We start from the raw sequence: 26,316 nt of genomic DNA on the forward strand, positions 1-26,316 counted from the left end.
GCTTAGGCATTGGCATTGGGTGAAGAAATGGGTTACAAACATTGTGGGATTAAAATAAATTTAAAGTTGTACTTCACTCTGATGTGTAGCCAGTGTGTGTAGCCACTGAGCAGTGCCCAGGGACCTGCCGCTGGCAGGAGAAATGTTTGAGCAGGCATGTCTTTTTAGTGTGAGGAAACTGAACATGAACATGAGAAGACTTGCAAAGCCCAAACAAATAGAAAAGGTGCCCGGGTGGCGGGTTCAATCCCAGGACCTTCTGGCTGTGAGGTATTAGTGGCAGGCAGTAGGACTGTCACAATGATTACACAATCACCTAATCGAAATTATTTGAGATAATGGCAATTTTTTTGCATAATCGTCATAATCGTTTCCATGTTGAAAACAATTCATACATTTTCAAATATTTTCAAAAATAGTGGAAATAGCCGATCTACAAGCTCATGGCTATTTCCACTATTAATGTTTTCTTAAAAGTATAAAGTTATTAAACATATCGGTCATTTATTTGTATATTTAGGTTATTTGTCATATCTGCCCTGTGCAACTTCAAAGCCTAAACGCCAAACAGAAATGGAATTTCCATTCATAGAAAACACAAAAACACAGCCCCAGCAGGCAGGTGACAGCTAGAGCCTAACCGATGCATCTCTGGCCAATATTTGACATTTTTGACATCGCTATCTGCAATTATGCAGCTGATGGTGTGCCGACTTTTAACCATCATCAAACCTGGCATCCCTGTATTGGGCGTGTCCTTGTAGACATGCCCAGTAAATCTTCAAACATTTCCACACATGGCAGATGATCTGCAAGCTCACAAAGCTTTGTGATGCAACGCCCTGTGGATATGCTTTTCGGAATATAGGGCTTATGTAAATAAAATAAAGTGGCCTGCTAGGTTTACATATTACAATAAGTCAGTGATTATGACAAAGCAGCTCTCTTCCTGGTTGTATTGCCTGTGCTGTCATAAGGAAGTACAGAGGGTGAGTAGTTGGATCTGTCCCAGCCGTCCAGAGTACACTGGACAGCTTATATCAAGCCCTTAAACACCCTGGACATCGAGCCCAAAGGTAGAAGAGATGAAGTCGGCTAAAATGAGATGGAGCAATGGTTTGTGCCCTTTGTTAAGGCTGGGGGAAATGCTGTAAAGGTCCATTTGATTCCATTTTTGTATGCTCTACGTTAAATAAGCAGAGGCATTTTTACGGTGTATGGATTTTGCCCACTTCCATGTGACTGCATGTTTATAAATCACACAGGGCTAATCTTCATTATGGACGAGCAAAAAAAAATGGGTTGTGATTTATTGTAGGTTTTTTACCATCTTGATAAAGCTGGTCTAGGAACGGGAACACCCTGAGGATTGTAGGCGTTTCCTTCCGAAATAGGGGCGTGCCCTTCATTTATTCTTTATACCCCGCCAGGGAAAAGGGGCATGGCTTTAGGGAAAAGGGGCATGGCTTTAAACAACTAAAAGCCATGCTTTTTAAAAGCCAATAACGTGTTCCTTCCACGCGCTACGTCCTACCGGGGAAACTCCCCCCTGTCGGGTGACAAGAAGGTCAGTTGGCTCGCCTCTCATGCATTGAAGGAGGCATGAGCTCGGCCCTGGGCTCCCTAGGCTGGTGGGGGGAGTGTAGCGCCCAGGATCACTTAGAAAATTGGCACCGGGTGGGAAAAAAAGGGTTACAGAATTGTGGGATAAAACATTTTGGGGGGAAAAAAAAACTGAAGTTTTTATTACAAACCTAGTAAGGGGTTTAGCTTGCCGCAAGCTGGTATAAATTATGACATTAATGTCATTGTTTTCTTTTTTAAGCACAGCCTTCAATGTCGTTTAAGGTTTAGAGAGAGCGAGAGAGACACAATTCAGCCTCACAGACACAACAAATGTGCATTCACACTCGGCGGCCACATAGCGACACATTAATTAACTCTGGGGATGTCATGCGTCGACGCCGGAATTCCAGGAATGTGTCTCTCGTTGCCAGAGTATAAATATGTCCTTGTTTTGTCCCCTCCAATCCTCTGTGCCGAGACTTAACGCCTATTAGTGCAAACCAGACAAGTGTCGCTCGCTGGCTACTGGGAAGGAGGTCAGGATCGTATAGCCGTGTATGTTTGTGTATATTTGGTGGTATGTATGTAATGTAATGTAATGAGGGCCTTACTGGTGCTGCTGTGAATGAGTCACTGGTTATAATGACGCAGGGCCTGCTCCCTCGGGATTACAGGGTGTTAGCTAGTCATTTACAGACTGGAACCTCTACTTGTTAGAACAGACGCACATTACTTTTTCTTGACTTGCTCAAACCGCCAGCCTCGATTATTACCCATAACCCATTTAGACCGGGAACGCATCTAACGCATCTGTGTCATTTTCTAGATTTCTTTGGCTATAAAAAAATAGCAGATATACAAGCTTGTACGAGCTTGTAGATCAGCTATTTTCATTTATTTATTTATTTTAAATCGTTTTGATCAATTTGTGCAAATCTTTTCCGATCTTTGCTTCTGTGGGGTCCCTGGAACAACATATTTGAGATGGGGGGGTCTGCATGGAAACAAGTCTTGACATGGAAAAGTTGGATTACCACTGATATAGCATCATACTGTTAAGATTTAGAAACCATTTTTAGATAGGTATTTGGCCGCGGACCCCCATCTCAAAATGTTTTGTTCCAGGGACCCGCCAGAAGCAAAGATTTGAGTAAAAAATTTCGCTATAAAAATAATATACTGTATGTATACAAAGATTTGCACCAATGTTAAAGTTTTTTAACAAAGAAGAAATCTTAAAATGACACCGATGCGTTCCCGGTCTTAAGGGGTTAACCACTTTTCAACCTTGCCCAGTCCCTATTTTTGGGCATGTGTCATTATAGGCCGGAAAAACTTTCCCGACATTTCCCCCCAAATTAGCGAAAACAGCCGATCTACACGCGACGCATTGTGAGCTTGTAGATTGGCAGTTTTTTTGTGCAGCACGTCGTTCTGACAAAAGAGGGCTTAACCCTTTAAGACCCGGAACGCATCTGTCATTTAAAAATTTCTTTGGCTATTCAAAAAATAGCACATCTACAAGCTCATAGCGCCGTGCTATGAGCTTGTAGATCTGCTATTTTTTGAAAAATCGTGAAAATGTGTGCAAATCTTTGAATATATCATTTTTTAAGCGAACATTATTTTGTAACTCAAATCTTTGCTTCTGGGGGATTCTACAAATGTCATCCTAACAGTTTTCTGAAAAACTCATGTTGCTATTATATCAGTGGTGCTCAAACCTTTTCATGTCAACGACCCGCCCAAAAAAAAGTGTTCCAGGGACCCCCCAGAAGCAAAGATTTGAGTAAAAAAAAATCTTTTAGAAATATATATAAAAAAATATATATTCAAGCTCATGCGCGGCACTCTGTGCCGCGCTATTAGCTTGTATATCTGCTATTTTTTAATAGCCAAAGTATATAGATAATGGCTTAAGTGGTTACACAGACGCGTTCTCCGGTCTTAATGGGTTAAGTGGCTAAGCTACATGTTTGCACTGTCTTTGTTAACATGTTTGTACATTTATGGCATCAAGTATTTGCACAGGGCTTTATACCTGCCAGCGAGGGAGGTAGCGCCTCGTCGTACTCCTTCCCGCTGACAGGAGCCAGTAGGGTACGATTAATTGACAACTAAATTGGGAGAAAAAAAAGGTAAAAAAAACATAATAGGCTACTCTAAATGTAGAATAAAAACAGAAACAAGAACAGAAACGAGAGAAAAGTATCCAGGGGTGGGAAAAGTACTCAAATGTTTTACTTACGTAAAAGTATCAATACTGTAATGTAGAAGTACTCTGTTACAAGAAAGTCCGGAATTTTACTTGAGTAAAAGTACAAAAGTATTGATATCAAAATGTACTGAAATGTAATGGATTAGAAGTAAAAGTACTGAACATTGGAAATGCTCCAGTAAAGTAAAAGTACCTAAAAATTTTACTTAAGTATAGTACTTGAGTAAATGTACTTAGTTACTTAACACCACTGAAAGTATCGCACATGCCCAGTGGTTGAAGTAATTCGACCAGGATACAATTTGTTTGCTCTCCCTTTTCCCAGCCCTGTCAGACATAATGTTGATCCCAGCCAGCCAGCAGTGGTGGGAAAAGTACTCTATTCTTTTTGTACTTAAGTAAAAGTATCAATACCACCATGTAGAAGAAATACTCTGTTACAAGTAAAAGTCCGGAATTCAAAATTGTCTTGAGTAAAAGTACAAAAGTATTGGCATCAAAATGTACTTAAAGTACCAAAAGTAAAAGTAGTCATTATGCAGAATGTCCCATTTCAAGTTCTTAAAATGTATACAAATGTTTTGAAAATAGTAGATCTACAAGCTCGAGCTTGTAAATATATATAGAGCATTGTGGTGGTTAATGTATGTTTTGTAATAATAATAAAAATCTACAAAGTAACTAGTAACTAAAGCTGTCAAATAATTCTAGTGGAGTAAAAGTACAATATTTGCCTCTGAGATGTAGTGGAGTAGAAGTAAAAGTACAGAAAATTGGAAATACTCCAGTAAAGTAAAAAATACCTCAACATTGTACTCGAGTACAGTACTTGAGTAAATGTACTTAGTTACTTTACACCACTGCCAGCCAGCCAGTTAGTGGGCTGTTTAAATAGAATCCACACAGAATTTCCCCAGCGTCCCCAGTCCCACTGCCTCAGCCCTTTACAGAAATCCTGTGGCTTTTCCCTGATTTTCCCCCTTCGTGTTGTTGCACCATAGTTGCCCCTTTTTTCAGCCTCCTAAACCCTGCAATCAGCCTCTGATGACAGAACAACAGCTCACACAGCTCACACACTCACACAGCTATTCATTCTACTGTAGGCCTATGTGTGCTGCCTGGCCCTGGGTCAGAGCTAAGGCCTGAAAATGAAGGCCTGGCCCTAACTGGGCCCTACTGGGCCGGCCCGAAGCTCTGCTCGGCCTGGCCCAAACAATTACCATACGTTTAGGCCAGAAAACCCGAAAAGGTGTCAATATGTGCTATATACATTTCGGCCATTTGAAAATAGCAGATCTACAAGCTCACAATGCGTCGCGATGCGACACATTGTGACCTTGTAGATCGGCTATTTTCAAAATATTTTTTTATACATTTGAAAACTTGAAATGGGACATTCTGCATAATGAGTACTTTTACTTTTGGTACTTTAAATACATTTTGATACCAATACTTTTGTATATTTGGTCAAGTAAATTTTGATTACCGGACTTTTACTCGTAACGGAGTGTTTCTGCATTGCAGTATTGATACTTTTACTTCAGTAAAAAAATTGAGTACTTTTTCCCACCACTGTCTGATTCACGCTGGTATCTATCTGTGTAGAACGTGGTCAGTCAGGGCTGTTAGGCGAGGCTCTGTGACGGTGAGTTTAAACAGAGGACTAATTTGTTCTCCCACAGCGTTATCACTTCATCATAAGGACACGCTGAAAAGAAAACTCTCCAAACTGTAGTTAATCTGTTACATATGTCATTAAGCCACTTAGACCATGCATACCGTTGTTGACAGGGGTCCCCTACTTTTCCCCCTCAACGCCAAATCCCCTTTACCGGAAATAGCAAGCTTGTAGATGGGGCTATTTTGCTGAATGTTTGCCTATTTATGCCATATGTGGCGTCCGCGGACAAATACATTTTGGGTGGTCCTTGACATGAAAAGAGTTTGAGAACCACTGATATTATATCAGATATAAGTTATCAGATATAAGTTAAATACGTTTTTTTCAAAAAGAATCCCCAGAAGCAAAGATTTTAGTTAAAAATGTTTGCTTTAAAAAACATACATGAAAGATTTGCAAAATGTAAAAAAAAAAAAAATAGATCTACAAGCTTGTAGCGTGGTATTGTCACAGTGTACGTGGGTGTGTTTGTGAGCGAGGGAGTTTGTGGAGAAGCCTGTTTGTGTGTCTGCGAGCTAGTATAGTTTATTACTGTATCTATTGTTGTAAGGTTGTATTTGATTGTTCATTGTTGTGCACCTTTCTTTACCCTTTGACACCGTAAACATGCTGTAAACACTCCCTCCTTGGGGATTAATAGTGTCATCCTATCCTACATCGTGTGATGGTGTTGTTGATGGAGATGAATGGTGCGTTACAGCGCATTATTTACGGGCCCATTCAGCAGGCACACCTATGGCCCTGTGATTCCTCTAGAGCTCTGCTTCCCAAGCTTTGTAGCTCAAGACCCCAGAAGAGAACTTTCATGTTTCCCCCCGGGACCCAATCGTAGAAAAAAATCATTATGAGTATTTAACCACTTAACAGTGTGCCCTATTTAACTCTTTGACTGCCACGAAATAACACATCGTTTGCTATGCCACTGCCAGTGATTTTTTCGAGTGTTAGCAGAATCTGACGAGAAGTCTCGTTGGTGGCAGGCAAAGAGTTAATAGTGAATATAGTCGATCTACAAGCTCGCGTTGTCTATTTTATAGGGGGGGGGGGTCTTTTGAAATACGGAAAAAATGGGTCCACGGCCCAAAAATGTGTCCCAACCGGTAGTTTGGGAAACAGTGGCCTGGAGTAGAGCAGCAGTGCTATAGGAGTGGCAGGGTAAAGGGGAAGCTCCCTGGGGAGGGACAGACTGACTGACTGACGTCAATGCATGCACACAGCAGGTAGTTTGTGTTCCGTCTGTCTCTCCCTAGGGAGGGACAGACAGACAGACAGGCAGACAGACAGACTCAGACAGACTGACGTCAGTGCACACAGCAGGTAGTGTGTGTTGTGTGTCCGTTCGTCAAAGCGTCTGACAGCCTGTGATAGCGGAGGGGAAAAAAAGCTGGATTTGTTTTTCCACTGGGCCCTGTGATTTTTATGGAGTTATGTTGTTATTACTGTATGCTCAGTGTGCTGCAGTATGCTCTGCTGTTTGTCTGAGTGTTGTTATCCTCTTATGAATCTTCTAGTCTACAACATGGGTCTTCAACAGGGGGTCCCCAGTCAAGAGTTACTACGAGGGGGGGGGGGGGGGGTGCCACGTCTTTGTGTGACAGGAACTTTAATTTGTTTACATTAGCCACTTGAACCCTAGCATCCCTATTCTGGGGAGGAACATTTGCCCCCCAAAAAATAGCAGATCTACAAGCTCACACAACCTGTCAGCTATTTTTGGCAAAGAGGTTTGGTCTGTAGAGGGGGAAAAAAAGAGCAGACCAAGTATGGAGCCAAAGATCTGGTTTACAAATTATCGAGGGTTTAAGTGGTTAAATGTCTGAAAATACACATGAACACGAATCCAACGTATTAATAGAAAAGATAATGTGTAAACAAACATAAAACACTAATGTAAACAACACTGATGTTAGTGCTGTCAAACAAGTATATGAAGCTATCCATGAAATCTATGAAAAAGTGTAATCTGTAACACAATTTTATTAGTGGGGGGTCCCTGCTTCAGCTCTCTCAGGGGGTCCTTGGCCCTGAAAAACATTGAAACCCCTGGTCTAGCCACGACACACCCAAAATAGGGACGCAGGGTGAAAGTGCTTAATTCTCAATTGCATTAAAAACTCCCTCTCTCTTTCTTTCCACTCTAACCAGTTGGCAGCAGGAACAAGGCCCCGCCCCCCATCCCGCCTCGTTGCTCCGCCTCCTCCAAGCCTCTGATCTCGGTGACGGTCCAGAGCAGCACCGAGTCGGCCCAGGACACCTACCTGGAGCATCGTCACGACAACAACAGCCAATCAGGCGACAGCAACACCTCCTCCGACAGCCTCTGTAGCATCCGCACCGGCAGTCTGGCTAAGGGCCCCGCCCACCACCAGGCCCCGCCCCTCCTGGCCCCCGCCCCCACCTCTGTCCCCGCCCCCACTGCACCTGCTGCTGCTACCGCCGCCCCCGTCCCCGCCCCTCGTGAAGCCCTTCCCACCATCACCACCTCCTCCTCTTCCTCTTCCATTGTCACCTCCTCCTCTGTTGTCTCCACCTCCACCTCCACCACAAGGTATGTTATAGTTTTGTATTTTTTATTAGTTCTTTTTTTATTTCGTTTTGACTTTTGGTTTTCTATTTCAGTATAGTTTTGATCATAGACTGTAAAAAAGAATGGACAAAGCATCGCTATCTTTCTATATTGCATCATATCCTGTGCAATGCAACCAGACCAATATTGGTTGGGTAGCTTGTCAATCAAGAGCGGGGGCGGGGAATGAATGCTATTGGTTGTGTAGCTTGTCAATCAAATCATCCCGCCCCTCCTAGAGCATACCCTACTTTTCTCGTCAATTTTAAAATACATGGGAACATCATTTACCAAAACGCATATCCTGATGATTGAAAGGAGACTTTAAACTAGCGACTGGAAGCATATAGTATTTATGACAATGTTTATTAAGGTAATAAAATTAAGTCTAAAGTTCGTCAAAAACCCACCCACTTGCATTGAGACACCAGCAGCGGTAAAACAGCGACACTACAGGCCATTCATATGAACTGTCACTTGAACTCACATCGTTACGTGGGATAATATCTGCCATTTTTGGTATTTGTATACGAACAAGGACATTTCCTATGATTTTTAGTTTGTTTCAGTTGTGTTTTTTTTAAACACACAACACAGGTAGTTATGTTTTCTTTCCATTTCAGTTAACTAAAATGTGTTTCCAATTGTAGTTGTAGTTTATTGTGTTACTAATAACCCTCCTCCACCACCTCCTCTTCCAGTGTCACCTCCACCACCTCAACCTCAACCTCCACCTCCACCCAGCCCCAGCATGACACCCTGAGCCTGGCCCCCGTCATAGAGAAGTCCCCCGCGGCTGAACCCAAGAGGAAACTGTCCTCCATCGGAATCCAGGTGAGACCATAGATTCTTAACCCATTTAGACTGGTGAACGCGTCAGTTTAAGATGTATTTGGCTATTCAAAAATAGCAGATCTACAAGCTCATAGCGCGGCACCGAGGGCAGCGCTATGAGCTTGTAGATCTGCTATTTTTTTTTAAATTGTGAACATTTTTGCAAATCTTTGAATATATGTTTTTTAAAACGAACATTTATAACTCTGTTACAACTTCTGGGGGTCCCTGGAACAAAATATTTTGAGATGGGGGTCCGCGGCCAAATACATATCATTTTTGAGAACCACTGATATTACATACATACTTTTTTCAGAAAACTGTTAGGATTTAGAAGACATTTGTAGAATCCCCCAGAAGCAAAGATTTGAGTTACAAATGTTTGCTTTAAAAAAATGCATATTCAAAGATTTGCTCAAATGTTCACGATTTTTCTAAAATTCCAGATCTACAAACTTGTATAATCTGCTATTTTTGAATAGCCAAAGAAATCAAAAAATGACACAGATTCTTTCCCGGTCTAAATAGGTTAAAAGGATCCCTGGCTAATAAGCCACATATGCCTTAATGCCTTATAATGCATTATAATTGTCCTCTATAACTAAAATGTCAAATTAAAAACACCTTAAATATTTTTTTTATTTTAGAAATGTTTCTAAAACAGTTTTCTAAAACAGGCTGCAGCCTCTGCCAGCATGTTTTACGATTTTCTTACCTTTTCAACTAGTCACAGAATATTTATCTCCAGTATGATCGATCCCCTGATGGTTGCTAATCACAAAGGGTTTCACTGTGCTTCCGCGAAAGAAAAAAACGCGACCACCCGTTCGCTTGTTATACGCCGTTAAAAATAGCATGTCTCGCCAAAAATACATCACAGTAACACAGGTGCCGAGATACAGAATATTTCCAAAATATTTAACCAGGAAGTGAATGGAGCAGTAAATGTTTTTTATTTTAATTTTAAAGGCGTTTTAAAACGTCTTTGGCAGGCAATGTGTTGTTAATAGCCAAATAAATCTAAAATGACACAGATGCGTTCCCAGTCTTTAAAGGGTTAAAGTTCTCAGTCATTTGGATTCCATAGAGTCCAACTTGTTTTTCTCTATTTGCACACCGGTGTCGCGTTCCACACGCTCTGTGCTTGTACATTGTGGATCTGTTATTTTCGGCGTGGCAACACGTCATAAATCAAGACGCTTTTTCACATCGGATAGGGACGCAGATAGGGCTATCACCATTACAAATATAAGTTGACGATTAATTGTCACTCAAATATTTGCGATTAACGATTTGGCATCGCACATTGGAACATGTGAATGCAAATTTAATTTGTATTTGCCTTTTAGGCTTCCTAATCAAAAATTGCACAGGGTAGATATGACAAATAACTTAAATATACAAATAGATTATTGACATATTTAATAATTTTATACACGTAAAAATAGCAGAAATAGTTATAATAGCGTTGTAAGCTTGTAGATCTGCTATTTCTGCTTTTTTTATTTGAGAATGTGTGAACATTTTTCAACATGGAAACGGTTATGACGATTATGCAAAAATAAGTGCGACTATCTCAAATAATTGTGATTGGGCGATTATGTAATAATTGTGACAGCATCTCAGAGGCAAATATTGTACTTTTACTCCACTACAATTATTTGAAAACTTTAGTTACTTTGCAGATATAAATTATGATATTATAAAATATACATTAACCACTTCAGCCCTATTATATACATGGGCTATTTGAAAATAGCCGATGCGACGCCTTGTGAGCTTGTAGATCTGCTATTTTCAAACATTTTACTACTTTTACTTTTGGTACTTTAAGTATATTTTGATGCCAATACTTTTGTACTTTTACCAAGTAAATTTGTAATACCGGACTTATACTTGTAACAGAGTACTTCTACATTGCAGTATTGATACTTTTACTTAACACATTGAGTGCCAGGTTTTTTTTAAAACAGGGTACAGTCAGTGCCTGGATTTTTAACCATTTTTTAACCTTTTTCAAGTAGTCACAAAATATTTTCAGTGATCACCGTCCTCACGGTGATCCCCTCATTACACACATAGAGGTCTCGTACAATCGGGGGATTTTTTTTTAAACATTCGGTAATCCGTTCCATAGTTGCAGCCAGTTGAAAATAGTAAAAAATAGTCAAAAATACATGGTAAAAAAAAAAAGTACACAGGAGCCGAGATACAGGCTTTTGAAGTCATACGTTAACCAGGAAGTGGATTAAAGTCTAAATCTTCGAAAAAAAAGAAAAAAAAAATTATTTTATTTTCCAAAACCGGTTATAACCGTTTTTGGCACGCCTTGTTTGGATTATGAAAAACGGCCCGGACCGTTTTTGGCACTCAATGTGTTAAGTAAAAACATTTGAGTACTTTTCCCACCACTGGTCCCAACAGAACGTTTCAGTTGTGTGATTTAGTGTTTTGCTTTAATCCCTGCAGACTGTACTGTAACAGTATGTGATACAGTATGTCTGGGCTAACAGTCTGTACTGTACAGTATGTGATACAGTATGTCTGGGCTAACCTGTTCACCTGTTTCATGGAACCGCATTAGATTGACTTGCTGTCGTTCCGTGATTGATTGAAACAGGTGGACTGCTTTCTGCCCATCTCCAGAGAGGACCTCCTCCCCCTCAGCGCCCCTCTGAAGTTCCAGTCCGTTGGCGTGCAGGTGGAGAACGGCAGGCCGTGAGTCACGTCCAACATTACACACACTATACAAACTTATGTCCCTACTTAAAGGATCAATCCGGACTAGCCTTTTCCTTACCTTTTTTATATGATATTATTATGTCTTAGGACGAGTGGTACCAGTAGAACATTTTCATAACTCCCTCCCGAGTCCACCGCAGCTAAAAACCTGAGCGAACGGTCCATGCGCTAGATCGCGCATTTTTATCGCTCTAATCTTTTTTTTCTTTTGGTGATCATATCTGACTCTCCTATTGACGGAAAACTCTCCACAGTGTTTGTGTTAGATGCGCCCCTCCGGAAGTCTCGCAAGACGAGATTTCACCCGTGATTTCATCCAAGTCAGTTTGTAAACACTACTACGGTGGGCCATTTGGGACAAAAACACTGTGGCGTGCTCTAGTCCAGGACTCACTGAAATCGGCATCGGGCCCCAAAGATCTGCCATCGGTCAGAGTCTAATGTTGTGACCACTATTTGCCTCTGAGGCGTAGCAGCATGGTAGAGACAATGTGGTCGAGACAGACGGCATGCTAGAGACAGACATACAGACAGCATGGTAGAGACAGACAGCATGGTACAGCCACCAGACAAGGTCATGTTCCATGGAGCAGCAGCCCAGGGCTCTCTCTCAGATTGATGTGATGTTGTTTTGACCAGAGCAGGGCCAACATTGTGACAGTCTACCCTGTGCACTGGACTTTAATGTAATCACATTAGAGCCTGCTAGCCTGCTTCACAACTGTTACATAATCGCCTGGTGCAATTAGTTGAGCTAATGGCTAATCATTTTTGCATAATCGTTCAAAGTCCTTTTCATTTGTCTGTATAAAACCAGCTGGATGAAATTAACTGAATAATCAGGGGTGCACATAACTGGTGCGCAGGTGCGCATGCGCACCCAAAATAAATAATGCGCGGCACATCAGACGACGCGAGGCGCTTTTGCGTACCAACAGCTGGGACAGCAATTTCCAAGCTTTTATTTTTTAGCAAAAATAAAAAATAAAATCCTGGAGATCGAGGCTAGGAATTTACTTCCTGAAACCACAATCACGCTAAAGCACACGTCGGCCCCATGTACAGCCATTAGGCGCTGGGGGAGGGGACGCATGCTGCACGTGATTGTGTGAGTGTTGCCTCGCATCGACACACAGACACAAGCAGCGGCTGTTAGAGGCACTCGTCACCGATGATGAACGCACCGTAATGGTGAAAAATATGCCGTGAACGTCCCAATCTGGCGGATAAAAGCAGCGCAACTCAGGGCACCAACCTTGGGGCGAAAAACGGAGGAATTTGGAAGCAGAGCGTCCTTTTTTCTCGCGCAGCACCCCCCCCCCCCTCCCGTTGACAAAACTGTCCCGGTGGGCACCGTGCTGATCCTGCCCTCGTACACTATTTATTTAGATTACTGGTACCAGGTCATTGTCAGTCATGACTTTGAGTATCTAATTGAATCAGCACCGTGCAATTCTTGTTTTCAAAGCCTACAATCCTTTATATTTTTGTTCCAATATTTCCTTTGCCAAAATCATTAATGGTGATTATTTCTACTGTATGGCAATTAAGCACCAACGAAAATGTTCATGACGGCACTAGTGCAGTGTAGTTTAATACAGGAGTTCTCAAAGTTGGGTCCAGGAACCCCCAAGGGGTCATTGAGTTGAGTTCCAAATGGACCCTTACAGGTTTGTAACTCTGAGAGTGTACACATGGAACCAAATGGACCCTTGCGGGTCTGTAACTGAGAGTGTACAAATGGAACCAAATGGACTGTAATGTGTACACTCTCAGAGTTATGGGGATAGTCCTTGAAATAAAAAAAGTTTGAGAAGCACTGGTTTGACGTAATCACATTAGTAGGCCTGCCTGCTTCCTCTACTGTTCTGTGTCTCTGAGGGCGTCTGTCTGTCTGTCTGTCTGTCTGTCTGTCTGTCTGTCTGTCTGCCTGCCTGCCTGCCTGCCTGCCTGCCTGCCACAGCATCACATTAAAGGGATAGTTCACCCAAAACAAATGTTTTTGTCGCATTCCTAAGCCAATAATTTGATGACCAGCGGACCGGTAGGGAGCGGTTCCGGTAGGAGACACAAAGGAGACTCTTTGTGTCTCCTACTGGAACCGCTGCCGGTCATCAAATTATTGGCTTAGGAATGCGACAAAAACTAAAAAAATATCCATGAATTCAAGTCTCCATGGGGTGAACTATCCCTTTAAGCCCTCTGTCTGTGTCTGTCTTTTGTTTGTCCTCTTTTGTAGACATCTGTCCCCTCAGCTCCTGTCATGCTCTATATCCTGTCAGTCCAACTCACTAATGGCTTCAAACCATTGTGGTGTAAAATGACAAACTCAGCGTTACATTTCCCCCTGTAGACAGTTTCAACATGATGTTTTTGCTAGCGTAGTGATTCTCAGTGATATGTAATTTCAGGGACACACAGTTTCATATGCATTAGCAGTGGTGGAAAGTAACTGAGTACATTTACTCAAGTACTGTACTTAAGTAAAAAAAACTTTACTGGAATATTTCCAATTTTCAGTAATTTTACTTCTACTCCACTACATCTCAAGAGGCAAATATTGTACTTTTTACTCCACTACAATTATTTGAAAACTTTAGTTACTAGTTACTTTTGATTATTATTACAAAACATACATTAACCACTTCAGCCCTATATTTCGACCATTTGAAAATAGCCGATCTACGAGTTCACAATGTGTCGCGATGCGAGCTTGTAGATCTGCTATTTTCAAAAGATTTTGTATACATTTCATACATTTGAAAACTTGTATAATGAGTACATTCTGCATAATTTCTACTTTTGGTACTTTTAAGTACATTTTGATACCAATACTTTTGTACTTTTTTACTTAATTTTGAATTCCGGACTTTTACTCGTAACAGAGTATTTCTACATTACAGTATTGTAATTTTACTTTACCACCACTGTGCATTAGGCCACGGAACCCCATTTGATAACATTTTTGTGTGTGTGTGTGCGTGTCTGTGTCTGTGTGTGTGTGTGTGTGTCCAGTTTGAGCCGGGTCAGCAGCATGGCCTCCAGACAGAGCACGGAGACGGACCCCCAGGAGACCCCGGACGACGCCCCCCCGCCCCCGTCCGAAATGAACTGCAGTGACGCCCATCAGACCCTCAACGGAGCGAACGACAGCAGTACCATCACCACCGCCACGGAGGCCCTCAGGGTACCCTGCTCCTCGCAGCAAGGTTATTGGAGTTTTTGCATCTTTCATTGGTTTTTGGTTTTGATTTAGTTTTGACGTTTTTGTTTCTCAATTTCAGTGGGTTTGCTAGTTTAGTTGCTCAGATTTAGTTCAGATTCTATTACTTTTTGTGTTTTCTTTGTTTTCTTTGTTTTTTTGTCAGGTGTGAGATTCAAAAAGTAAAGGAAAATAGCCGTTTTGTTTTGTAAAAACAATAGTTTTCTTAAAGGGATAGTTCACCCCCAAAATGACTTTTTTCCCTCTATTGATTAGTCACCCCATGGAGACTTGAAGTCATGTTTTTGTTTTTGTCGCATTCCTAAGCCAATAATTTGATGAGCGGTTCCGGTAGGAGACACAAAGAGTCTCCTTTGTGTCTCCTACTGGAAACGCTGCCTACCGGTCCGCTGGACATCAAATTATGGGGTGACTAATCGATAGAAAATAAGTAATTCTTTGGGTGAACTATCCCTTTAAATTTTTTGTAAAGCCTCATTTTTATTTTCATTTCACTTAAAGGTAGGGCAAGTGATATTTTTTAGGTTAAAACAAAGTTTTTGTTAAAAAGCTAAAGCACTATATTCTGATAGTATTCATTGCAATCATAATATAGAGCTATTTAGCACTTATTTTAACCAAAGAAAATCACTTATCCTACCTAACAAACAAAGAAAAAAGAATCCTCCCAATTCTAGTTTTAAGTTATTTGGTTGGTTTTAGTTAAAGGACCACTTCATATAATTCAGTGGTTCTCATTTAACTCTTTAATATATATGTTTATATTCACTGCCAGACTTATTTCTGTCTGCGTTTGCCCGCTGCCAGCGATTTTGGTTTTTCTTACCTTTTCAACTAGTCACAGAATATTTATATCCATGTATGATCAATTCCAAGGACGGTTGTTAAGCACGGAGGGTGTCACTGTGCTGCCACGAGAGGAAAACAAAAACTCACGCGACCCCCCTTCCCTTGTTACAGGCCGTTACAAAAAAGTCAAAATCAAAACGCCATGTTTCACAAACGCAGGATCCGATCAGCACCGAATTCGAATCGTATGTCGCACGGCCTCCGACGGTATTCCTCGTGTCCCGGCAGCCTTTATTTTACAATTCTGCGACATTCTGGAATTATTCTTCTGCTGTTGGTAGTCATGGCTCTCAGTTCCCACTTGATGTCGTGTGGGAGCTCAGAGTGCTCCAGACTGTACTGAATAACTGCTAGCTTGCATAACGTCTTGAGACTAGGATTTAAATCTAAGATATACAGGTCATCAGGTGTGTAAGTTCTTCCAAATACGATGAAGCGATCTCCCACAATGCAACAGCACATGTGATACATTGGAGCCGGTCCTTTCCCCATGGCCTCAACCTTCTTCCAGGAGAAGGTCTCTGGATTGAATTTCCACAGATCATTGAAGGTCTGAGCTGACCAATCTTTGCGACCACCAAATATGTACAGCTCGCGATTGTAGGCAAAGGCTGAATGATTCCAGCGTGTTTCTGGAAGAAGCTGTAAAGAAGGTGTGCTCTGCCAGCAGTTGGTCTCTGTGTCAAACACTCTGACCTTGTTGTAGATGCGCCCCCGGCCCCCAAATACAAACATCTTTGTCCCGATGATGGTGGCAGAGTGATCTGCTGAAGCAGGTGGTGGAGTACCTCCGGTGTTAATTAAAGCCCATACCATTGTAGTGGTGTCCAACCTATAGGTGTCATTAGTGCGTCCAGTCTGTTCGTCCACTCCTCCATGGATATACATGACCTTCCCCAATAAACAGGCTGAGTGGTTCCTCCTCTGCTCTGGAACAGTCCCAGACACCTCGGGTTTGAACCATCTGTGGGTGTCAACATCAAATGCACAAAGCATGCTGTAGTACTGCGGCGGATAGAAGCCACACCCGCCCCAGATGTAGACGATATTTTCTATCGGCACAGCTGTGTGGTTCCTACGCCAGGCGAGACCCTCAAGGTGGCGTTCTCTTCCCGTCGTCACCAGGGTCAACTTCCTCCAGTGTAAAGACACGGTGTTGAAAACGTAGACATCAATGTCAGTCGTTATGTCATATTGGTCCCCTCCAAATAAGTACACCTTGTGCTCCACTGCAACAACAGCATAATCACAATTTGGCCTTGGTCCTCCATTCAGATGTACTGTCCAGCAAAACATTACTCAAGTATTCCTCTGAAAAAACAATTAAGTCATAATGTGCGCTTCATCACTTATATTGGTTCAGTGGCACAAATGTTACGCAAAGCTTCACAGTTGGGTTGGCCAATCAGGGTAGCCGATGACTGTCTATCTCCTAATATGGCAAATTGAATCCCCCTGTGCTACACAGCAGACAGTGTGTTCGGCTACACGGCAGACAGTGTGTTCATCTACATGGCAGACAGTGTGTTCGGCTACCCGGCAGACAGTGTGTTCGGCTACACGGCAGACAGTGTGTTCGGCTACAAGGCAGACAGTTTGTTCAGCTACACGGCTGACTGTGTTCGGCTACAGGGCAGACAGTGTGTTCAGCTACACAACAGACAGTGTGTTCGGCTACACGGCAGACAGTGTGTTCAGCTACACAGAAGAACACGGAACACTCTTCGGCCGTGTTGATAAATCCTTTCAAAGGAAGATGCTACAGGCAGCTGGATGTCTTAGTCAAAGTTGTGCTCCAACCTCCACACTCGTCCACTCCACTCGCGTCCTCCACCCGCGCATTAGTCCCGCCTCCGAGCAAGGAGGTGAGGATTAGATGTGAGTCCGGAGGAAAGGAGCAGGTTGGACCGACAGCCATTCCTCGCTCCTCCTGCATGTCATGTTGTATATTAGACGCTGTATTTCTCATATGAGCTGTTTGTCATGCATTCTAGCCCACACCATGCACAACAAACAGCATGCTTGTACCATTAAAGATCAACACGTTATTTATTATTTTGCTTCAGTAGCTTTGATCACCGTTATTCTGTATATAAATGCACTTCAGTATCTCTGCAGTTTAATCAAGTGGGACACTTTCACCCTCAACACACGAATGCAGGCACGATGTGTTTATATTTTAGGACATGAGCACGCAGAACAAAGTTTTGTCGGCTCCAACTCATCCCTTTGAAGTCCACGGCTCGGCTTTTAGACTCCACGTCCCAGACAGTGTAGTCATGGTTACACTCTGTACACTCGGATGTACACGTGCTGTTTACCGCTCCAACTCCCCCAGAAGCAAATGACCATTTGGGACACGAACTAATTTGCTGCCAGAGTAGTCTCGCGTAGCCAGACAACTATTCCACAATCTCTGAATGCTATATAGAGTCTGGAACTACAACTCCCAAAATCCGAGAGAGGAAAATGGCACTTCCGTTCACGAAAATATATTTTAAAATATCTTTACACTTTACTTTTTAATTTCCATTTCTGCTAAGCAGCTAGCTATGTATACTTAGATGATTTGTATTTATATTAGGATACATTTGCGCGACTGTAAAGACGAAACGGAAATGGAGAGGAGGCTCCACATCCGGTTTATATTCTAATCATGATCAGAGCTTCCGAGTCCCAGACTGTATGCCGGAAACATTAGAAAATTGTGGGAGGCAACAGTCTGGTAACCCGAGACTACTGCCAGAGTAAATAAATCGGCCACTGCCAGCGATTCCCTTACCTTTTCAACTAGTCACATAATATTTATCTCCAGTATGATCGATCGTAGGTAAACACGGAGGGTTTCTCTCTGCTTCCGCAAACAAGCGACCCCCCGTTCGCTTGTCATAGGCCGTTGAATATAGCGTGTCTCGTCAAAAATGCAGAGTAAAGCCAGGGAGGCGAGATACAGGTGTTTTTCTAAATCGTAAAACAAGGAAGTGAACGGTGGAGGTCGCCAAAAGAAATCCCTCATAATATGGGGTTGTGGTATAAAAAGGTTTGACAACCCCTGGTGTAGACGCTCAACAAAGCCGGATGCACCACGGTGGATTCGAACCCACAACCTCCGTGGTGGTGGGCCAGGAACAGCTGATGGATTGATACCATGTCTGTCTACCCAATCTGGGTCTCAGAGGAGGGCTGTGGACAGTTCATCATCATTGGGCACAATGGGCAGGTTTTGTCATTTCAAACCAGATTAAAAACCATGAAAGAAAAATGGCTTTTATTTCAGCATGCTAACTTTTGAGTGAAAGGCTGTAGTTTTCTATTGGAAATCCTCATCGATGATGTCACTGGTAGACAGGTTTCTGTCTCTGAACTGTCCACAGCCCCACCAATGAGACACAGCCGGTAGACAGAAATGGTGCCATCTTATAATGAGCATTAGTTGAGGACCAGTTATATGAAGACAAGGTTGAAACGCATCTGTGTCACTTTAGATTTCTTTGGCTGTTCAAAAATAGCAGATATACAAGCCCATAGCGCGGCACCGAGTGCCACGCTATGAGCTTGTGGATCTGCTATTTTTGAAAAATCGTGAACATTTTAGCAAATCTTTGAATATATATTCTACAAATGTCTTAAATATAGTATATATGTAAATATAACAGTTTTTTTAAAGACTGTTATAATGTTGCTACGTATATCAGTGGTGCTCCAACTTTTCCATCTCAAGGACCCCCGAAATTATATGTATTTGGCCCCGGACCCCCATCTCAAAATATGTTGTTCAACGGACCCCCAGAAGCACAGATCGGAGTAAAAAAATTTTGCTTTAAAAAAAAAGAATATTCAAAGATTTGCAAAAAATATTCAAGATTGGAATTTGGCTCTGGTGACGTCGTTACATGATGATGTCATTATGTAGGATACCGAGTGACGTTACTCAACCTGACATCCATCTGTCGGATGTCAACAGAATGTCAACATGCGGACGAGCTACCGCCCCGTTGAGAAACTCGCTTAACTCTTTGACTGCCAGAATGATGGTGTAATAGTGTGATGCTACTGCCAGCGAAAAAGAGCGATTTTACTGTACCTTTGAAAAATCATGGAATATTCTCCGTGACCGCCGTTCTCACGGAGATCGGCTCATTACACGCACTTACACGCACAGGAGTCTCGTAGTATAGGGAAAACATATATGTCCGCTCGTGGTAATCCATTGCACAGCTGTGGCCATTTGAATGTGGCTTGTTTTTGCCGTAAAGCAAGAGGAACGGAGATATAGCCATTTCCTCATAGGAAATGAAAAGGAAGTAAACAAGCTTTTATTTTTAACTAGGGATGGCCAACCGGTAACCGTTACCCGCTAACCGTTAAGAAATTGGCAACCGGTAAACACTAACGGCTAATGGCAAACCGTAAAAAAAACAAAGGCCAAGTCTACACCCGCAACCACACGTGACTTCCACTACACTAACACTAGTAAACACAAAATGAAGAGTACAAGAAGTGGAATGTGAAATCAGCCGTCTTATTGACACAGAGTATGCCCGACAGACACACAGCAAACAACCTGGCAGCTAAACTAAATGATGCGGTGGAGTCTTGGGGACATCGACACTGCGACGCGTTGTGAGCTTGTAGATCGGCTATTTTCAGAGCACAACACCTGAGCACAACCAAACATTTAAAAAAAAGTGTCTGCATGTGTTCACGACAACACAGCCAACGTTGTGGCTGCTAATCGCCCCGAACGGGTGAACTGCGACTCAGTTCCGGGGTTTGCACATACACTGCAATTGGCAATCAGCGATGGATTTAGCCAGTTTTTGCATCGGGTTATCGCTGCAGCAGGTCGGCTAGTCAGGCACTTTAACCACAGCATCCGTGAATGCAAGGTACATTATTTTTTATGTGTAAATAGTGCATTATATTATGCGGGGGGGAAAACTGTTATTTTTTTATTTTTGTTGTAAATAGCGCTTTTTTTTGGGAACACATTTCCTTAACGGTTAATGATCAATTAATCGGTAAGGCCTAACGGCAACCGGTTAAGAAAATGTCTCCATTTGGCCATCCCTATTTTTAACTCATTCACTGCCAGGTACTATGCAACTGCGTCATCCGTGGGGTGCCAGCGTTTTTTACTGTGTTTTGGCGATCTTTGGAGAGCCGCAGAAGCCACGACGTGCACGCGGATGTAAACAAAAAGTGTCCGGTGGGTGGGGGAGGGTCTCGTCTATCCACTGGAACAAAAACCTTTTTACAGCGATCGGCGATTTTGTTTCTATCGCCTGTTTGAAAAGGGCCCGTTTTCACAACAAAAAAATAATCTGTGCTAGAACAGTTTTTCTACAAATCCTAATATAGGAATGGAGGGAAATTTCCAACAACAAAAATGTTTTTGCAACGGACATAAATCTACGTCAATGGCCGTCAACGGTTGGATCTGAAAGGACGTAGATCTACGTCCTCGGCAGGGAATGTGTTCAAATGACGTAAATGTCTGTCGTCATCAGGCAGTGAAAGCATCATTTAATATGACTGTCATTTCTTGTTTTATAATGATTCCACTGTAAAATGCAGAAGAGCATTATGTAATGTTATTTTTTTGTTTTATTTTCTGTTAATGTGGGTAGTCATGGCTCTCAGTTCCCACTTGATGTCGTGAGGGAGTTCAGACTGCTCCACACCGTACTGAATAACTGCTAGCTTACATAACGTCTTCAGGCTAGGATTTAAGTCTACGATATACATGTCATCATTGCGTGAGTAATTGTTGTCAATGGCTCCCCCAAAGAGGATGATGCGATCTCCCACAATGCAATAGCTCAGACTATGCATTGGACCCAGTCCTTTCCCCTTGGCCTCAACCTTCTTCCAGGAGAAGGTCTCTGGATTGAATTTCCACAGATCATTGAAGACCTGTTTAAGGGTGCGTTCGGAAATTACGCACCGGAGCACACTCGCCTATTAGTTTGTATTGGCCAGTGCGCTCAGTGCTGTATTTTCGAACGCGCCCTAAATGTGCGACCACCAAATATGTACAGCTCGCCATTGTAGGCAAAGGCTGAATGATCCCTGCGTCCTTCTGGAAGAAGCTGTGCAGAAGGTGTGCTCAGCCAGCAGTTGGTCTCTGTGTCAAACACTGTTATTGTGTTGTAGATGCCGAAACAGCCCTGTTGGCCCCCAAATACAAACATCTTTGTCCCGATGATGGTGGCAGAGTGACCCCATGGAAAAAGTGGTGGAGTACCTCTGGTGTTAATTAAAGCCCAGACCATTGTGGTGGTGTCAAACCTATAGGTGTCATTAGTGCGTCCAGCCCTCCATGGATATCCTCCATGGATATACATGACCTTTCCCAAGACACAGGCTGAGTGGTTGTACATCCCCTCTGGAACAGTCCCAGACACCCTGGGTTTGAACCATCTGTGGGTGTCAACATCAAATGCATAAAGCACATTGCAGTCAGGAGACCCTCCACAGATGTAGACGATATCTTCTATCAACAAAGCTATGTGGCCCCTATTACAGGCACAGCCATCAAGGTGGCGTTGTCTTCCTGTTGACACCAGGTTTAACTTCCTCCAGCGTAAAGACACAGTGTTGAAAACGTGGACATCAATCTGAGTCATGTTGTCATAGTGAAATAATCCAAAGGCGTACACCTTGTGCTCCACTGCAACAGCAGAATAATAGTATCCATCTGGTCCTCCATTCAGATGTACCGTCCAGCAGAACATTTCTCACACTGTAGATCAGGTTGGCTTTGTAAAATATTCTTCCCACAAAAACAATTAAGTCATAATGTGCGCGTCATCGCTTATATTGGTTCAGTGGCACAAATGTCACGCAAATCTTGGCCAATCCCCGAAGCCAATCAGTTGGGTTGGCCAATCAGGGAAGCCGATGACTGTCGATCTCTTAATATGGCAAATTGAATCCCCCCCGTGCTACACAGCAGACGGTGTGTTCGGCTACACGGCAGACGGTGTGTTCGGCTACACGGCAGACGGTGTGTTCGGCTACACGGCAGACAGTGTGTTCAGCTACACGGCAGACAGTGTTTTCAGCTACACGGCAGACGGTGTGTTCGGCTACACGGCAGACGGTGTGTTCGGCTACACAGACAGACAGTGTGTTCAGATACACGGCAGACAGTGTGTTCGGCTACACGGCACCAAGTGCCGCGCTATGAGCTTGTAGATCTGCTTTTTTTTAATCAAAAAAATTATAATAACTTTGAATATATATTCTACAAATGTCTTCTAAATCCGAACAGTTTTTTGAAAAACTTATGTTGCTATAATATCAGTGGTTCCCCAACTTTTCCATGTCAAGGACCCCCAAAATGATACGTATTTGGCCGCGGACCCCCATCTCAAAATATGTTGTTCCAGGGGACCCCCCAGGAGCACAGATCGGAGTAAAAATGTTTTGCTTTAAAACTATATATTCAAAGATTTGCAAACATGTTCAAGATTTTCAAGTTTTTTCAAAAATAGCAGATCTACAAGCTCATAGCACTCGGTGCCACACTATGAACTTGTAGATCTGCTATTTTTGAATAGCCAAAGAAATCTTAAAATGGCACAGATGCGTTCCCGGTCTTAACTGCTTAAGTGCCACTGGACGTCTAAGACGTTCAGAACCCAAGATATGATGATTTGAAAATGTTCTGCTCCATTCACTCTTTGTTGTATCTCGGCTCCTAAGCACTTTTTTTTTTACAATGAATTTTGGCTGTGGCACTCAGAGCCAAACTGCCATAAATAAGCCGGGCACTGAATGAGTTAAAGGGTTAACCAAAATGTTTTTTACAATTCTAGTTATTTAGTTATTTATTTCGTTTAGTTTGAGTTAACACATTGGGTGCCAAAACCGTATATATACGGTTTTGGCCATACTAACGTGAGGACGGTGATCACTGAAAATATTTTGTGACTACCTGAAAAAGGTTCAACATTTAAAAAAAATCCTGGCACTCAAAGTATAATATTTTAATAAACCTCTGGCACCCAATGTGTTAACTAAAATAATGTGACCTTGTCTCCTCCTCCTCATCCCCCTCCAGAGCCCCTGGTGGACCCAGCCCTGGACCCGTCCTCCCTGCCTCCCCCCGACCCCAGCCTGGGCACGGGGAACTGCGTCGGGGGTCCGGGAGACTGCAGCAGCAACAGCAGCGGCCCGGCGCCATCGTCGGCCACGCCCACCTGCTTCCGGGACGGGAACTGCTTCCTGAAGCTGCTGCAGGCAGAGACGGCCCGCATGGAGGGCTGGTGTCAGCAGATGGAGGTGGAGACCAAAGACAACCAGCTGTCTGAGGAGGGTAAGAAAGACACGCTGCTGCCACCGCGTCCCATTATAACACTCAGCATCCATATTTCACTCAGGAACGCTCACGTCAAAGTAGATTTAACCATTTATTGCAACAAATGGAATACAGTTAAGCTTGGCGTTAAAGGCTCCGCTCTTGAAGATTTTCCCTGAATTTTGTTGAAGCAGCATGCTAAGCAAAATCAGGGAATGCTAAGCAAAACCCCCCATAGGGATACAATATGAAACAGTAAGCAATACATTGACATATTAGTTTGAATTAGCAGATATAAATGATAATCACAAGTATTTGAGCCTATGCCAGACTCTAATAAAAAGGTGGAGGCTGGGGTGGAGGAGGTAGCTAGCAGAAATGAATGAGTTAGCAAGACCAGGAGAGACCGAGTGAATACAAAGCCGTATTTAAAGGAACCTCTTTGCTAATGCGTTAGCTGTGATTGGAGTATGAATGTGTGACGTAATGACCAGCAGAGCGGTGAATGGGGAATAGAAAGCTGATGGTCACATCAGCTGACCGCTGATTACAGCTGAGGCGTGCAAGACTTCCGTGTCCTGCATGAACTCTGGGGGGGAACATTAGCCAAAAAAGCTGAGCTTGTAGATCTTCTAATTTTGGCAAAGCTGTCCAAGTACAGAGACAACTCTGGTCCAGTTTACTAAGTCTAGATGGTTTAGAGCAGTTCACCCAAAAAATGACTTATTTTCTATCAATTACACACCCCATGAAGCATTGAATTAATTGAGATTTTGTTGTTTTTTTGTCGCATTCCTGAGCCAATAATTTGATAGCCTCGGAAACCCATGCTTTTTTTTTTGTTACAAAAGAAAAAAAGCATGGGGGAGCCATGCAGGAAACATGGTCTTGAGCCTTGTTATCTCCTAACCAATCAGAGTGCAGATGGGCGTCGCTCTAAATTTGGTGACGTCAGCGTGCTCCGTGCACAGGCCGGGGGGGGGGGGGAGGGGAGGGGAGGCGGGGACATAGATTGGTGAAGCAATAGGAAGCCACGCACAAATCCGGGCAGCTGTGTTTGGATCCGCCTTTCAAGACCATCGATTGAGCTCGTAGCCTCAGGCTAATAATTTGATGACCGGCGGTCTCTCCAGTAGGAGACTCAAAGTGACTCCTTTGAGTCTCCTACCGGAGACGGTAGCATCTTTCCGCCGGTCATCAAATTATTGGCTCAGGTATGCGACAAAAACAAAAAAATCTCCATGAATTCAATGCTTCATGGGGTGTGTAACTGATAGGAAATAAGTCATTTTTGGGTGAACTACCCCTTTAAGTGGTTAACCACTTGAACCATAATTCTGAATACTTTTGTTTATCGGAGTCCTCCAGGGGTGTGTACTTGGCCACCTCCTTTTCTCCCTCTACACAAAATAGCCATTCTATATACGATCTGATATTTGATATTTGCATCAAATGTCCAACGTAGAATTGGGACGCTAGGGTTCAAATGGTCCAAAAATCTCAACCTGGACGATACATTTGATAGATCTAAGACGATAGATTTGTTGAGGAAATTGGTTCCTTCAGATTATTTACATGGCGGTGGCTTGTCAGTTCACGGCAGTGTAGAGCTGGCATTGACATGATGAAGATGATGGCCTTATCAGTGAAGCCTGCAGATGGCCACATCTGTCCCCTCCCCCTTCGCTATATATATATATATAACTTCCGGACTCGGTCACATATCAATGTATTTTTTTTTGTAACCTTTTTCCAACGACATGTCGCAAATTTGAAGGTGTCATGTCATTAACCTACGGATGATGTATGTTGTAAAAATGGGATGGTAAAATGATACTCTGCTGTAAAACAGCCTGTACAGAGTTTAACCACAGAAGCGCACTCCTGATCAGCATTAGTCTTCAGGCGGCAAGGAACGGCACTCCTCCGTGATTTTTGGATGGGAAATTCGGCACAGGCCGTCGAAAAAACGCTTTTTAAACGGTTATTTTAAGTATTTAAGTAGGTCTGTAACTTTGTGATGCATCGTTGGAAAATAGGTCAAAAATTCAACTTTTCGCTCGTCCCCTTAACCCATTAAAACCGGGAACGCACTTTAACCATTATTTTATACTTTGGCTATTCAAAAATAGCAGATCTACAAGCTCATAGCGCTTGTGGATCATCTGCTTTTTTAATTTTTATCGTGCGCAAATCTTTTAATATATATGTATAATATTTTTACTCAAATCTTTGCTTCTGGGGATTCTACAAATGTCTTCTAAATCCTAACAGTTTAAAAAACGTATGCTCCTTCATATATATGTATATTTATATCAGTGGTTCTCAAACT

The 26,316-nt window shown here is 42.7% G+C and overlaps 1 protein-coding gene and 1 long non-coding RNA gene across 2 annotated transcripts in view; one reads left to right on the forward strand and one right to left on the reverse strand.

Moving 5' to 3' along the window:
* LOC308096711 overlaps nt 1-26,316 on the reverse strand; it is a 776,952-nt gene that overhangs the window by 665,801 nt on the left and 84,835 nt on the right. The gene's annotated exons all lie outside the window — the stretch shown is intronic.
* Nucleotides 1-26,316, forward strand: part of dlgap4a (discs, large homolog-associated protein 4a) — a gene marked incomplete at its 5' end in the record, with an annotated part of 74,748 nt that overhangs the window by 42,205 nt on the left and 6,227 nt on the right. Inside the window, 5 exons of the mRNA XM_080444118.1 lie at nt 7,611-8,013; nt 8,733-8,865; nt 11,486-11,583; nt 14,623-14,816; nt 23,748-24,002. Of these exons, the coding sequence (XP_080300244.1) occupies nt 7,611-8,013; nt 8,733-8,865; nt 11,486-11,583; nt 14,623-14,816; nt 23,748-24,002 (1,083 nt within the window). The remainder of the gene's footprint in view (nt 1-7,610; nt 8,014-8,732; nt 8,866-11,485; nt 11,584-14,622; nt 14,817-23,747; nt 24,003-26,316) is intronic.

Source organism: Gymnoscopelus braueri, assembly GCF_963280865.1.
Source record: "Gymnoscopelus braueri genome assembly, chromosome: 12".
Lineage (NCBI taxonomy): Eukaryota > Metazoa > Chordata > Actinopteri > Myctophiformes > Myctophidae > Gymnoscopelus > Gymnoscopelus braueri.